The following is a 16,044-nucleotide window of genomic DNA, read 5'->3' as shown; positions in this document are numbered from 1 at the left end:
ATAATTTAGTCTTATTAGTAGTAGTATAGTAAAAAAAAGTTTCCAGACTTTGCATCTTTGTATGACAATATACACGTGCTGTTTTAGGTGTGTTACAGAAGTCCTTAACGTAACATTTTTCTGAATGAACAGTTGCACAACTCATAATTAGACTCATTATAGCTAATATTTGATTTTATAATTGCTTATTTGCAGTAATTGAAAAGTATAAGTGTTTACAACAGAACTGTAAAGTGCTCTGTCAACAAAAGTGTTTCTTCTTTTTGCGCTGCGCTGTAAAGTATGCCTACGAGCGTCGCGAAGAACATGTGCGAGCACAGACAATGACATTGTAAAGATGGTGTTTTTTATTATTTTTTGCATTTCCCATACAATATTTTATCAATTGGGACACAGCTGTTTTCTGGCTTCACCGCTGGCATGCTGCACATTTCCTTTTCAATTCACTTTTTATGCAACGCAACTGCGCTCAGTCGCGGCAGAAGTTGCAGCTTCTAAAAATAAATCGTCGCTGCGAGTGAATTTGTGCGTTAAGCTATTTCATGTTGCCTTGCAGTTACTCAAGCTTTGGACTCTCTGTAGAACGAACACGGCGAACTGGTTTCGCCACAAGTGCTTAGCAAGTGAAGACAACAACAAATCGCTTATTTGTGGCAGTTATTGGCGACTAGCATAACCGTTTGGTGTTGCAAATTTGTGTGTGGTTTCAAAGAACTTTTATTTAGAATAATGTTGAAGAATATTTTATTAAGAAACTGATATAACCGCAAAATGGCGACGAAATCGTTCGACTTAATTCAAAATGGCAAGTGAAAAGTTTTGGGTAATTAACCGTAAATTTTGTTTGTTTTAATATTTGGCAGTTTGGTAATATGCGTGGGAAAAGCAAGTTTGTGTCCAAAGTCTTTGGTGTTTTCCTTGAAATGCAGAGCATTCCATTAGAAAAGCTATTGAACTTGTTAAATATTATATAATAGATTTTGATATATTTTTTTTTTATTTTGATGATAATCAAGGCGATATGCAAATAAGTTATGTATTGCAAAATGTTTTGGATATAAAATAAATAAATATTACTTCCATTTGCTATATGAGTAATTGTGGAAAATTACCATCTGTTCGAATTTAAGCCGTCCGGTTCATATAAACTGCGATCAAAAACGTAATTAATTTCTATCTTTATTCAAACATGATCCTACCTTTTGTTATGTTCGTGTGAAGTATGTATTTGGCAGCTTTTTGTTTACGACCCGAAAAGTTTGTCTGGCGATTATTACCATGAAAAAAATTTAACATCGAATTTGCTTAAAATTTTCATTTCCATTGGTGTCACTGTTACGGAATCATTGAAAATGTTGCAGAAGTGTTTTGAGAGCGCAATGCAGTACAAGTATTTTACACAAAGTTAGAAGTTAGATAAATCTTCGAAAACTAGTCTCATGAAAGTCGTCACATTGTCGTTAATGACTATAATATCGAAAAATTTTAAGAAATAGAAAAATCATCGAGTTGATATCATAAAGATACCTGAGGATCTCAAGATATATCATAGATCGACTCAACACATTTTCGTTAATATTTTGAGCATGAAATGTGTCAACGCGAGATGCGTACCAAAAGGTCGGATTTCTTCGAAAATAAGTTAAAGTAGAAGGTGCAAAAGAGAGGTTTGACAACTTAGCTGAGGATCCTGCATAAACCTAAAATAATAAATATAAAAAGAAATTAACTGGTGACGGCTGTGAGTTTAAGAATAGGATGTCCAGGCTGTTCCAACATAAAGCAATAATGCTATAAAAATGAGCCAAAATGATAAAATCTAGCCAAAATCGGTCAAAATGCAAAAGCATTCTCATCGTTTTATCCGGCTACTCTGGTATGGTTTCATCATGCATTCCACAGGATCGAACGGTTTGTAATGAGTACCATTTGGACGTCTACGTCTACGTGAGGCAGTTTGTCGTAAGCTTTCAGAATTTTGAACTGTAAATTTATGAAGTTTTGATCATGATCATGCGTTGCCTCATAATGATTGATTTTTTGTTCAAATACAAAACACAGGTCATCATATTATTCAAGAGTCACCCTAATAGTCAGAAGTAGTTTCCTGTGACTTTTTCTGTTTTCTAAATTGAAAAATCGCCCATGAGTTCCCTCCCGTCATTAAAAGTCATTATCCGAAGACACTGAAAGCCACATCAGCCGAGGCTTTTACGCTGGCATGGTTGCATCGAGTCGAAAAGAGCTTATTTTGAAAGCGATAATAAAAATTTGTATTGTGTGAATTAAGTGAAAATTGTATTTTGTAAATCAGGAAATAGCTCATAAGTATAATCAGGTATAATAAAATAAATTCTGCAATATTTAGCTTTTATCATCTCATTGTTCAAACTAATATCATTATCCAATGTTGAGTTCTCTGTAGGAATTAAGATTGGCAATTGAGTAACTCTCGATATATATGATACACAGCAACCAAAAGAACAGGGTTGCTTTTGATCTGAGTAAAAAGCTAAGAGAATTGACCACTGTATGATCAGGATTGTGACATGTCTCCTTTTGAATTGATATTTTGAAGATTGAGCTATATCTTTTAAAAGGAAGAATATTAATTGCATTCAAAATTGATTTCTATGGAAGGTGGCCTGGCTTAAGTTCCATTTTGATCTTTATACTTGGACGAGCGGATGGGTAGTTCCAGAAATTTAAATAACAACGCCATTAATTTTTCAATACGTTATTCAATACTGCGAAAAATATATCAAAAATAATAAGTCTAATTTAGTTTATGAACTAATAAGTTAGTAAACTTGAAAAAATAGGAGTTTTATAAAAATGACACAGTGAAAACCTTTTCCCTTGAATTTTTATCAACAATCTTCCCCACATCTGCATGTTTCTAAACATTTAATGCTAACAAACTTAACCAAATACTAACAGAAAGTATCTGATAGTCTTGATAGCTTCAATAGAAAGTTTTCTAACATAACATTATTTTAATATTTTTTCCTTTTGCTTTCAGGATTCATAATACCTGCGCGCTACATCCAAGTGTTGCTGATGTTCACCGCAATCCTATTGGTTTTCTATCAGCGTGTTAATTTGTCCGTAGCCATTGTTGTGCTTAACAAATTAAATGGAACAACAAATACAACACAACCGCAATTTGTAGGTACAAGGAAAATAATTGTTTGAAGAATCTTTGTAGTTTGAAAAGTCGGCGATTTTGAAAATACAATATTTCGCTTTGAATACACAGAATCAAAAGTGTTAACCCGACTTATCAAACCACCCTCTTTAATAAAAAAAATCTGATATAAATAAAAATTCGTACATCTTTATTAAAGGACTACGCATCCTTAACACCACACCAGCGCTCCAGCATGTTGGGCAGCGTATTTTGGGGCACCTTCTCAGTACAACTACTAAGCGGCTATCTGAGTAGTCATTACGGCACCGTCAAGCTGCTGCTGTGCTGCGTTCTTGGTTCCTCACTCATTAGTTTGTGTCTGCCATATGTGCTCATCTACTGCGGTTACGAAGCATTTATAGCGTTCCGCGTGCTGCAGGGCTGCACGCAAGGCATTGTTTTTCCCGCCGTCTATGGACACCTCGCCAAATGGTGTCCACTGAAAGAACGCAGCCTATTGGGTGGCGTTTCACAATCGGGCTTGGATATGGGTATGGCATTGGGTTTCCTATGTAGCGGTTTGCTGGCAGTGACATCGCTTGGTTGGATGGCGATATTTTATGTGCCCGGTAAGTGTCTTTGTTGTAATTGCTATGGTTATGATACATATAATATATGTAATTGTCGGGTTGGCTTCCAATAGGTGTAGCTGGTGTGATTTGGTCGGCGTTGTGGCTGGCTTTCGCTGCAGAGTCACCTCAGAAGTGCCGTTATATTTCACATAAGGAACGCACACTCATCGACGAGGTCGGCGTAGCTGCTACGAGCACCAAACGCAATGCGCCAACACCTTGGTGCGCCATTTTAACTTCAGTGCCTTATCTAGTCTTAGTCCTAGTCAAGTTGAGTCATGGTTTGAGCATCTTCACGCTGATGCAACAAATACCATTATATATTAACGGTCTGTATGACTATGAGATACATGTGAATGCCATGCTCTCGTCGCTGCCATTTTTCCTCATGTTCGTGACGTCACACTTGGTTTCCTACACCGCTCATTATTTGCTTGTCGTCCGCAAGTGCCCGCTCGCTTTGGTGCGCAAGTCCATGAACACGCTTTCGACATGGGTGCCTGCCGCTGCTTTCGTCGCGATGACGCTGCTGAGCGAGGAGCATGTTTCGGCAAATATTGCTTGCTTGATTGTCGCTGTGACCACATATGCGGCGGCTGCAGTGGGCAGTTCGCTAAATCATATTGATCTCTCGCCGAATTTCGGTGGCATGTTGGTGGGTATGACAAATATGGTCATGACAGGCATGGGTGTTATCTCGCCAATCGCTGTTGCAGAGATCGTTAAGGATGAGGTGGGTTATCTTCGAGAGAGTTGAAAAGTATTACGAGTATGTGTTAAATATTAAATTTTTCTTTTATTTTTGGCAGAACGATCGCTCACAGTGGAACATAATTTTTCTGATAATCGCTGCTTTGTTGTTTTTGGGAAACCTACTGTATTTAATCTTTGGACAAATGGTGGCACAACCATGGGACAAAATCGAAAACATGGATAATCGGGCTGCAAACAATACAGTAGTGTCATTTCAAGTCGACACAATTCGGAATATTGAAAAATAATATGGAAATTGTTGAATATATAATACAGTTATATACCAATGCTCTCGCTACTTACTACGAGGCATTTACTTTCCATCTCTCTGTACTTAACATAATTTTCTTTTAATTATTTTTCTAATTTCTAGTGTTTTTCTTTGATTCTTTTAATATTTTAGCAACTCTCCTCAATACTCTGAAGAGTTGTTAAGCCGTAATTGTAAGATTTCAAAAGCGACTTTACTTAAAGTTGCGTTGGGCAAAAACGAAGTTGTTACTCGTATTATTTCTTTCGATAAATTTTTTAATGAGGTGTGATGAGCTGCCTAGTTTAAAAGGTCTTCAAAATTCTGTGGAATCTTTCTAGTAAATGAAATGCTGAGTTGTTTTGCATATTTCGATTTCTTTTTGAAGATATAAGGGTTAGATATCCCCCAAAAAAATATAAATTAAAATGATGTGCTTAAAAATCAAAAATCATCTAAGTTAACTAGAATTAAAGTAACACTTTAAGAAGACCTTTGTAATTAGATCTTTAAATGAGCCTCGCTAAGGTGATCCAGCTACTCGTACTTCCTTGGTTTTTTCGAATTCTCTCTAAAATTTGTATTCTTCAAAGGTTCATTTTCATTGCTCTAAGGTTTTGAAAAATTTCAAGATCAAGAGAACCCATCGCTTAAATAATTTTTAAAATGAAACTCTTTCAAGAGCTCGTCCTAGAACTAGGACATTATCAGAAGATGATTCCAAAAAAATTGACACTTTGGACGCTGCCACTACAGAACAGATTAACATTTCAAAGAAATTGTTTAAAATTTTGTTTTCCTCCACTGTAAATTTGATGTAATAAAATGAAAACATATTGAGTTCAAATTTCACGTATTGAAAATTTGAAAATGTTTCAACTACATTACTCTTCCAAGTGTAAACGAAATTGGTATGTGTTCTCTTAAATGTATATTTTTACATGACAATCATAATTTCTCATATTCTGCATCGAAATTTCATAAAAAAAATAAGGATGCGAAGCATTGTCTACAGTCATCTAAGAATGCTGAGAGATTATTGGCCATGTGTCTAGGTAAGCTTTGAAGATTGGGATGGAACGTGAAAAAAAATGAAAGTGTTAGAAAAGCAGTCGCATATTTTTCTTCCAGATAGCTCCTTTCCAGTGCGTTACACACAAATTTTGCTGTTGTTCACTTCCTTGGTGTTGACCTTCCATCAGCGTGTCAATGTGCCCGAAGTTATTGTTGTACTAACAACCGCCAACGGCACCTACGCTCATTTTATGCCAGAGGTATGTAAAACAAATCAGTAGTTCGGAGTGAGATCGACGTTGAAAGTGGCGGGTAGTTTCGTGAGTTATACCTCTAGATTGGCGTTAGATTTTGGTATGGAAGTCCGGTATGGGATGAGTTAGTTCGATTACTCCATATCTGGCAAAAAAAAAAGAAATCGGTGCCTCACTTAAGCTGTTTTTGAGCTAAACTTTTAATATATTTTTTGTTTCGAACATTGTCTCTCTCCTGAAGATCTTTCTGTAAACTAGTATTACTAGAATTTTTAACAATATTTCACAATTCTATTGGCAGGGTTACTCGTTGACGCCGCACGAAAAGTCCACTATGCTGGGAAGTATTTTTTGGGGTGCAATTTTGGTACAAATACCCAGCGGCTATATCTGTAGTGCCTATGGTAGCGTCAAGCTCTTGTTCTGTTCGCTCTTCTTCTCCTCACTCATATGCAGTGTGCTGCCGCTGAGTCTGATATTTGGCAATTTCATCACTTTTATTTTATTACGCGCGTTGCAAGGCTTGGCGCAGGGCGTTTTATTCCCCACAATCTTCGGACATCTAGCCAAGTGGTGTCCACTCAACGAACGAAGTCTGCTCGGTGGCTTCTCGCAATCTGGCGCGGAGTTTGGCGTAGCCTTAGGTTTGATAAATACCGGATTTCTATCAATGTCGCAATTGTATTGGCCAGCGGCTTTTTATATGCCAGGTATTTAAGTGAGTTAAGGAAATAATTCACATAATAATTTATTTCTTCTACATTGTAATTGCAGGTCTCGCCGGCTTAGTGTGGTGCATTTTCTGGTCAATCTTCGGCGCTGAATCACCATGGGTCTCCAAACGTATATCAGCCAACGAAAGGCAGCTCATACTATCTGCGGGCACTCTTAGTATGCGCGAGAAACGCAGCAAGGCCGCCATACCCTGGCGCGCTATCGCCACTTCAGTGCCTTATCTGGTGCTGCTGTTAAATAAAATTAGTCACGCATTTACGATCGCGACCATGGGCCAGCAGATACCCACATATTTGAACGGCATGTACGCTTACGAGATCCATATAAATGCTTTAATATCGGCACTGCCGTTTTTCATTATGCTGATCAGCACTTATATGGTCACAATCATCTCGCATTATTTGCTCAAAGTCAGAAAAGTGCGTCTGTCGCTAGTGCGCAAGTCGTTAAATACGATCTCGAACTGGGTGCCAGCCACTGCATTGGCGACTATGAGCTTGCTGTCCAAGGACAATGCTGTGGGTAACATTTCCTGTATCGTTATTACAGTTGTCGCATTTTCGACCTTCACGCTTGGTAGTTCATTGAATCATATTGACTTGGCGCCTAATTTTGCTCCGCTCCTCTCTGGTATTACCGGCACATTCATCATGATAGCGGCCATTTTTTCGCCCATAGCTGTGGCAGAAGTCGTAAAGAATGAGGTGAGTAAGTTAAGTGATTGAATATGTAATCATAATAACCACAGACCGATCGTTAGTTTTTTAGATCAGTTCAAGCAAAGGTCTAGGTGAAGTGAGAATCAGCCGTAGATGGTAGGTCGGAGAACAATGATCTTTAGGTTGTAATTTTTTGACGTTTTTTTGAAAGGAAATTACTTCCCATAGTATAAACTGCTTGAAACGCACATGTGACACTATCGGACTTCCGAGAGGTTGATTTGCTAGTATGGTTCACCTTGTCACCTTAACAGCAAGGCAACCAATATTTTAAAAATTATTATTAAACCTAAATATGGCGAAAATCTTTCATTCCGATTATTAAAACTGAAATTTTTTTCAAAACAAGAAATAGCATTGGCCAAAATAATAGGAATAAAATAACTTTTTCTAAATAAAAAAAAATCAAGTTATCCTTTATTCCGTCCATATAATATAATCGGATACGATAGACCATATGGTTTGAATTGAATTACTTTTTGGTAGGTTTCCAATGGGGTATCATCCCAAAGTTCTTTTGATTTTCGCTACAATTGCTCCTTATTTTGATATAAAAAGGCTGCCATTCAAGTCTTATGGTCACTTCACAAGTTCTCCATTGGGTCGGGATCAGGGGACTGACTGGGACATTGCATACAGATCACATTTGCATCCTGCATTAGATGCAAACCGCGTTTAGTGTTTCGGATCGTTATCTTATTGTTAACGCCATCTCCGGGGCATGTTTTCTTCAGCATATGGTAGCATAACGTTTTGCAAAATGTCTTTGTACACAAAGGCGGTCATTGTGTGTTTATCCAAAATAAATTTAAACAAAAATTCAGTTTTGGTTATAATATGATTATATATTGGTTATAAGCTGTATATATATTGATTATATCTGACTGCAGAAGCTGAAGCTATGCTACATACATGTAATAATTTCTTTTCAGAACGATCCTTGGCAATGGAATATCATATTCTTGTTCACAGCAGCTTTTCTCTTCGTGACGAATTTGTTGTATTTATTTTTTGGTCAAATGGTAGCACAGCCATGGAATGAACTGCAGACTAAAGAAACGAAAAGTGTCAATAATGAAGCGGCATAAATATATTATTTATTTGATAAGAAAATGATGATTCAATTAAAAAAATAACAAAGAAATTATAGTGTATAGAAGGAAAAACCGATACCGTTCATCAGTGGCCGGCTAAATGTGATATTTGTACCCAGTAAAGTTAATTATAATGTTTTTATTATATTCCTGGTAACTTAACTAAATCATTCGAAACCTCTTAGCTACCTAGTGGGCGCCAGTGGCCGCCAAAGTGTGAAAAACCATTAAAAATGGGTCATGATGAACTACAGCGCATTGGTGTGCTTAGACAGGTGTTTACTCCTCATAATGAAAGTATATGTAATTCAAAGTGGACACTAACTGTTAGCCAGCACTGTTCGGAGAATAAAGTAGGTACTACATATACATATACTTAAACTGCATAGAAACTGTGGAATAAACATTTCCAGGATTGCTTATTTGTTAGCATTCTACATTATAATTAATATGTATATATGTATGAACATTTTATATCACACAACAACACGAAGATTTGATTTGAACGTAAAAACTGAAAAATTATATAAAACGCTATTATTTTGTTGGGATTTTAGATTTCTTCGAAAATATGGTGATAGTTTGTAAACCATAAAAAATTCTATATATGAAGTGAAGATGTTCTGCTTGGTAGTTCCCGAGATTTTTACAGATTTCTGCTAATATACAACTATTTACGGTAAATTTTAGTGGTACCGTAAACAGAAAAATTAAAAAAAATTTCACAATTTCTACAATTTTATTGCTGTAAATTAGCGTGCGGTTAAGTTGGCTACAGAAAACTATTTACATAAACGCGGACTCTATTTCAAGTGTTTATGAGTGTATTTAACTATCAAGTTACAGAACACGGTGAACAACCGTTAGTGCAATTAAGCAATCAATTAAATATTAATAATTTACTATATTTACTAAGTTTTTTATATCAGTTACATGAAATTTATAGGTAATGTCAAGTATGTGCTTAACGACGATGCTTACCAATGTTCCCGTGAGAAGGCGGCAAAATGCCACGATTTGCAATCACGTGCCATGCGGTTGGCATATAAAATTATTTTTGAGGTTTCACAATTGCAGCATGTCTAATGTTACTATTGCGGTGTAAAAAAATAGCTCGATTATTTTTATTACATTAAATTCAAATTTTTGATGGTTGGTAACTCTATTCCAAAATATGTTCAAATTAAAGCCATATACATAAGTCTGAAAAATTACCTAAAGGTTTAACGTGAACTGTGATTTGTTTGTAGTTTGTTAATTTTCAAGTTTAAATTCATAGATGGCAGCTCCACTTCAAAAAAAGAAAAAAAATTAAACACGAGAACTTGTTTTACACTTCACGACAGCCTTTTCTAAACCCCATGCATTTTGTACAATCTTTTATTTTTCCAAATTTTATTTTCTATAGGTGGCAACCCTATTCAAAAATATGTTTAAAATAAAGCCTCATCACATAATGTGCGGAAATCTTCTTTACAAATTTTAGGCTTGGTAGACATTTATTTCTACTTTGTTGTAATTATCTTTTAAGACTACAACGACGGCAACTCTATTCCTAAAAAAATTTAAAATCGAATATTTTTAAAATACTTAGTAGCATAATTTTTTTGAAATACTATAAAGTAAGGACAAATTTTTAATATTTTCAGTTTATTTGTTTATATGTATATGGCAACCCTATTCGAAAACATGTGTAAAATGAAGCCTCACCGAATAACGTTTGGAAAACTTCTTTGGCTATTTCCGATTCGGCAGACATTTATTTCTGTTTTGTTAATATTTATGTCTTTAGACTAGTACATGGCAACTCTATTCCTAAAAAATTCAAAATCGAACATTTGTAAAATGCTTTGTGCAAGAATTTTTTTAAATACCATACATTCAGTACAAATTTTGTAAAATTTTCAGTTTTGTTTTTTATATGTATATGGCAACCCTATTCCAAAGTATGTTTAAAATAAAGCCTCATCGAATAACATCCTAAAAACTCTTTAGAGATTTTAGGTACGGCAGGCATTGAATTCTGTTTTGTTGGTATTTAACTTTTAAGATTTTTAGATGGCAACTCTATTTATAAAAAATTTAAAATCGAACATTTGTTAAATACATACACAGCACAGTTTTTTGAAATAACCATACATTTTGCGCAAATTTTGTAAAATTTAAAGTTTTATTTGTTTATATATGGCAACCCTATTCCAAAAAAATCGTATTTTATAAAATAAAAAAGGTATTTTTAAACTGTTAACTCTAAAGCATTTCGATCAAACTGATGGCGTTATCACACAATCTGGCCGTACAAAACCATCCATTGCAAATTCATAAACCAAACATCGGTCAATCAGTTTGGCTTGCTGTCAAGTCACGTGCTGTTGCGGTCAATAGCGTCATATAAACGTCACGCTGTACACAGTCTCAGTTTACCTGTTGCTTTTTACTTCTGCTCACACAATTTCACATATGTATGTATGTATATGTATGTGTTTCGTTTTTGTTTTGCTACGAACAGCCAGCTCATGCAAATGAGCCAACTCAATGACCGAATGGTGAATTGAAACTGATTTGTTTGCTTATTATTCCAAGGCGGTCGCTTTTTGCGGTAACTACACGCAGTTGGGTATTGCCAAAACCAATCGAAGTACATACATACAAACAAACATGCGCTAACAGTTTATATCTCACCTACTGACATTTATTCTATGTATTTGTTTTTGACAGAATAGATGGATCGCAAATCAATTAAACTGCTGGTGGTAAGGAAGGCAACTGCCGATAGGATGTAGGTATATGTGCTGCAGGCACTATTTATTACTGTTTATTTTGGTAAAAAAATATAAACAAATATTTTGTCTGCTAATGACGTCAATTGTGATTTTTAAGTGCCAAAGTATGTCATAAATACATCATTTGGAGATACTTGGCGAATTTGGAATATCAAAACAATGAGCAGTTCTTGGAATTCTTAGGAAACACAAAGCGGATCAATGACAATTGATTAAGCGTAGCGAAGTGAATCTTGAATCGAGTAGAAGAACAACAAGTTTACTATCGAACTTGTTTTGGTTTTTATAATCATTATTAATGTAAGCTATGAATGTGATGTTACGTTTTTTGGGAATCACCGCTCAGCGAACATAATTTTATACCCTCATTGGGGTATATTACTGGTGTTTCAGACATCGATATGAAATATTGGATAGTCGAAAAGGTCTTTTCGTATTTTGACAATAGATGTCGGTGCAGTCGTATATCTCCAGTGCTACCAAACACATTGCGTCATCTATATAGTGTTCGAAGGGTGGGGTTTTTTGAAGTTTACGGAGACGATGCTGTATCAGTTTGTGTGGGACAACAATGGTTTGCTCGCTTCCGTTCTGAAAATTTCGATGTGAAAGATGCATCTCGCTCTGATCGACCTATCCTTGAAAAAGTCGATGAAATTATGGAAAGATTAATCAGGATCATCACTTAAGCAGCCATGACATCGCTAAGGAACTTAACATTCCTCATCAAACGGTTTTGAATTTGCCATTTAAAAAAGGCTAGAAGAAGCTCGATGTTTGGGTTTTGAAACGAAATGAAAATCCGAAGCGAATGGTAACAGGAACCAAAAAGTGTATCAAATACGACAATAAAGTGCGAAAAATATCATGGTCCAAGCGTTGTGAAGCTCAACAACTGGTCGCAAAGCCAGAATTGACGCCTCGAAAGGTTATGCTGCGAGTTTGGTTGGATTGGAAAGGTCATCCACTCTGAGCTGCTCCAGCCTAGTCGAACGATTGATTCTACATTTTACTGTCAACAACTGATGAGATTTAAACAAGCAATCCAAAAAAGGGGCCAGAACTGATCAACAGAAAGGGCTTCGTCTTCCGTCAGGACAACGCTAGATCACACACATCTTTGATGACTCGGCAAAAACTGGGAGAGCTTGGCAGCGAAGTTTTGATGCATCCACCATAAAGCACTGACCTTGCACCATCGGACTACTATTTGTTTCGGTCAATGCAGAACTTCCTTAATGGAGTAAAGTTGGCTTTGTGAGAAACCAGTAAAAATTACTTGTCGCAGTTTTTCGCCAAAAAACCAGAAAGATTTTACACTGATGGAATAGTGTCTCTAGCGGAAAAATGGCGAAAAGTGGTTATCAAAAGGGTAGAAAGCTAACCCTGGTACTTTTCGATACCAAATTAAGATCTGTTTCGAAGTCTATAATGAATAGTCAATCTTTTGAATGCCTGCGCTTGACGTGAATTTCAACAGACTCTGTGGCCTCACTAACGATACCTCTTCCAACGAGAGACTGGACACCGAGGGGTCACCATACAAAGGGATACTCCATTGTCGCCGTTTCCTGCAGTTTTCTCTATCTGTCAGCTCCATTCCAACCGTGTGGTACCATCAGACCATGACCAATGGGTATTCTAATCATCTTTCTAGAGCACTTTCTATCAAATACCAGATTGGGCTTTGTATATTTGCAGTTTTGCACATAAGTAAAGGGTGATTTTTTAAGAGCTTGATAACTTTTAAAAAAAAAAAAACGCATAAAATTTGCAAAATCTCATCGGTTCTTTATTTGAAACGTTAGATTGGTTCATGACATTTACTTTTTGAAGATAATTTCATTTAAATGTTGACCGCGCCTGCGTCTTAGGTGGTCCATTCGGAAAGTCCAATTTTGGGCAACTTTTTCGAGCATTTCGGCCGGAATAGCCCGAATTTCTTCGGAAATGTTGTCTTCCAAAGCTGGAATAGTTGCTGGCTTATTTCTGTAGACTTTAGACTTGACGTAGCCCCACAAAAAATAGTCTAAAGGCGTTAAATCGCATGATCTTGGTGGCCATTCTTGAGATGAATTGTTGTCCGAAGTTTTCCCTCAAAATGGCCATAGAATCGCGAGCTGTGTGGCATGTAGCGCCATCTTGTTGAAACCACATGTCAACCAAGTTCAGTTCTTCCATTTTTGGCAACAAAAAGTTTGTTAGCATCGAACGATAGCGATCGCCATTCACCGTAACGTTGCGTCCAACAGCATCTTTGAAAAAATACGGTCCAATGATTCCACCAGCGTACAAACCACACCAAACAGTGCATTTTTCGGGATGCATGGGCAGTTCTTGAACGGCTTCTGGTTGCTCTTCACCCCAAATGCGGCAATTTTGCTTATTTACGTAGCCATTCAACCAGAAATGAGCCTCATCGCTGAACAAAATTTGTCGATAAAAACATTTCGAACCGAACACTGATTTTGGTAATAAAATTCAATGATTTGCAAGCGTTGCTCGTTAGTAAGTCTATTCATGATGAAATGTCAAAGCATACTGAGCATCTTTCTCTTTGACACCATGTCTGAAATCCCACGTGATCTGTCAAATACTAATGCATGAAAATCCTAACCTCAAAAAAATCACCCGTTAGATCGTCCCATTGCGTTTTGATTTTCCAGATCGCCGTATAGACAATGCGTGGGGTTTTCCAATGTTGACTGACATGAAGGTAAGCTATGTTTTCTACTTTTAATCCCTATAAATAAAGTATTTCCATGTATTTTATGTACTAACTAATTGAAGCAAGTATTCAGTAACCTTTTGTAATTAGGTTTCATTAACTGATTTATAACTTTGTGGAAGTTAGTTCCGCCAAAATAGAGTGACACCTAAAAACACAGAAAACAAAAATAAAAACGAATGCTCATAATTACCGTATATTGAACTGTTTTTTTGTGCATTTTTCAAAATGCTTAACCTTTATTACACCATTTTTGTATATGCCAGCTATGTATGTGTCATCCTCATATGCAAATTCGAGAGACCTCCAACTGAAATTGGCGTATAGCACATGAACTGGCGTCTACATTTGCGCAAAATATTTCCCTCCAACATTTGTGCATTTCAAGTTCATGTACAGTATGATTTTCAATATTCATTAAACATTTTAATCAATTTAGACACTTGCGTACGCGTGCGGCGCATATAAAACACTTAATTACGCCGTTTTGGCTTTTCAGTTTTGCACTCCAACTGTTTGTGTACCAAGTAATTAAATCGTGGAAAATGGAGAAATCACAAAAAGGTCTGCCCTCGCTGCACCATTTTAGTGTGCACGAGTATGGCATAAGGCAAGTGGAAGTCATTAAAATTTTTAGTCGACTAAGTTTATGTCAGCGCTTAGTTAGAATGTAGGTATCGAAAAAATTCGAAATGGCTAATAAAAATGCTATAACCTCCAAATGTGGGGTGACTGATCTAAAAATGTATGAAGCTTTTTTTGGCAACTACTTTGTTAGTGTCAACTGATTTTTATAGTTAGTACACTTATGTTTTTATCACCTCACATGAATGTCGAAGCAATATCGTTATAAAATACTACATTCGCGATACATTTCCACCAATTTCTGCTAAACTTTTTGAAGGAACTGTTCAAGGATTCCCACGGCTTTCTATGAACAACTGATTTTGAATCTTCAGATGCTCAATTCAGTCTTAGCTATGCTGTGAAGCATTTCTGTTAAAACCGTTGAAAATAAGAGATTCTTGAGAATACTTTTTGCGTGCGGGATTCATAACTGATTTCAAATAGTTACTTTTTATATAATTTCCCAAAGATTCTTGGTGGAACAAAAGGCGTCGAAGTTGGAAGAAATTTTACAATAAAAGTTTAAAAAATCTTAATCTATTGACAACTGTAATATATTAAATTTGTTATCTTTTTGTTTTCAGAGTAGTTACTCTACCTTGAATATATTGTATAATAAGTTTAGGTATCTTCAGAATGACTGCTTAATATAAAGAGAGCACTTTCAGAAATGCAAATTTGTGGTCAGAAAATTGTAATGGAAAAATTATAAGGAAGAACATAAACAAAAATATTCTTAAGTAATTATGATATTTACGTCTAAGAACTTTATTATATTCTATTAATAATTTAATTATTAATGTTTTTAAAAAGGCGGTCGAGTTTTATATGTTCATTCCATCGAAATTATATATTATATATGAATAAGCTTTTTGTTTGGATTTCCATATCACCGTTTCTCGCTCATCAGGTGCCATCTAACATTAATATCACAAAGCTACAATCGAATCAAAAATGACCCGGACTCGCCAGTTTAAACGGTAAAATGCCTCGTACGAGTTGTCTTCTCACCCCAATTATTGACATTAGCATCGAAAATATTAAAGGAACAGTGCGTTTTTTTTAAAACCGCTCTTTTCATTTCTTAGGTTCTAATGGGGGATCTATTTCGAGGTTCCCCACTTATTTAAAAAAACCACACAGAAACTTCGAATTGAATGGGGAATGTTTATTATCATTCGAAGGAATATTCTTTGGCATTTATTTTCGATGAATCGTTTGAGAAATTCGACTGGTAACAGGCGAATGGCATGCGTGACGTTGCTCTTCGTCACAAGTGAGGCAGTATTGCTTTTTTACATACCCAGTGAGTCAAAAATGAGACT

At 36.0% G+C, this 16,044-nt stretch overlaps 2 protein-coding genes across 2 annotated transcripts; both read left to right on the top strand.

The window, feature by feature from the left end:
* Positions 1-405: 405 nt before the first annotated feature.
* Positions 406-4,802, top strand: LOC105226237 (putative inorganic phosphate cotransporter). The gene is made up of 5 exons (XM_049452963.1): positions 406-805; positions 3,023-3,168; positions 3,348-3,759; positions 3,834-4,495; positions 4,572-4,802. The coding sequence occupies exons 1-5, from the start codon at positions 772-774 to the stop codon at positions 4,761-4,763; spliced, it is 1,446 nt and encodes a 481-aa protein (XP_049308920.1). The 5' UTR covers positions 406-771; the 3' UTR covers positions 4,764-4,802.
* Positions 4,803-5,276: 474 nt separating this feature from the next.
* LOC105226236 (putative inorganic phosphate cotransporter) lies at positions 5,277-9,198 on the top strand. Its single transcript, XM_049452955.1, has 5 exons — positions 5,277-5,820; positions 5,897-6,039; positions 6,335-6,743; positions 6,808-7,472; positions 8,420-9,198. The coding sequence occupies exons 1-5, from the start codon at positions 5,679-5,681 to the stop codon at positions 8,573-8,575; spliced, it is 1,515 nt and encodes a 504-aa protein (XP_049308912.1). The 5' UTR covers positions 5,277-5,678; the 3' UTR covers positions 8,576-9,198.
* Positions 9,199-16,044: the final 6,846 nt, after the last annotated feature.

Source organism: Bactrocera dorsalis, chromosome 3 (genome assembly GCF_023373825.1).
Source record: "Bactrocera dorsalis isolate Fly_Bdor chromosome 3, ASM2337382v1, whole genome shotgun sequence".
Classification (NCBI taxonomy): Eukaryota; Metazoa; Arthropoda; class Insecta; order Diptera; family Tephritidae; genus Bactrocera; species Bactrocera dorsalis.
The sequence above is the reverse complement of the archived record's forward strand: the minus strand, read 5'-3'. Positions and strand labels throughout refer to the sequence as shown.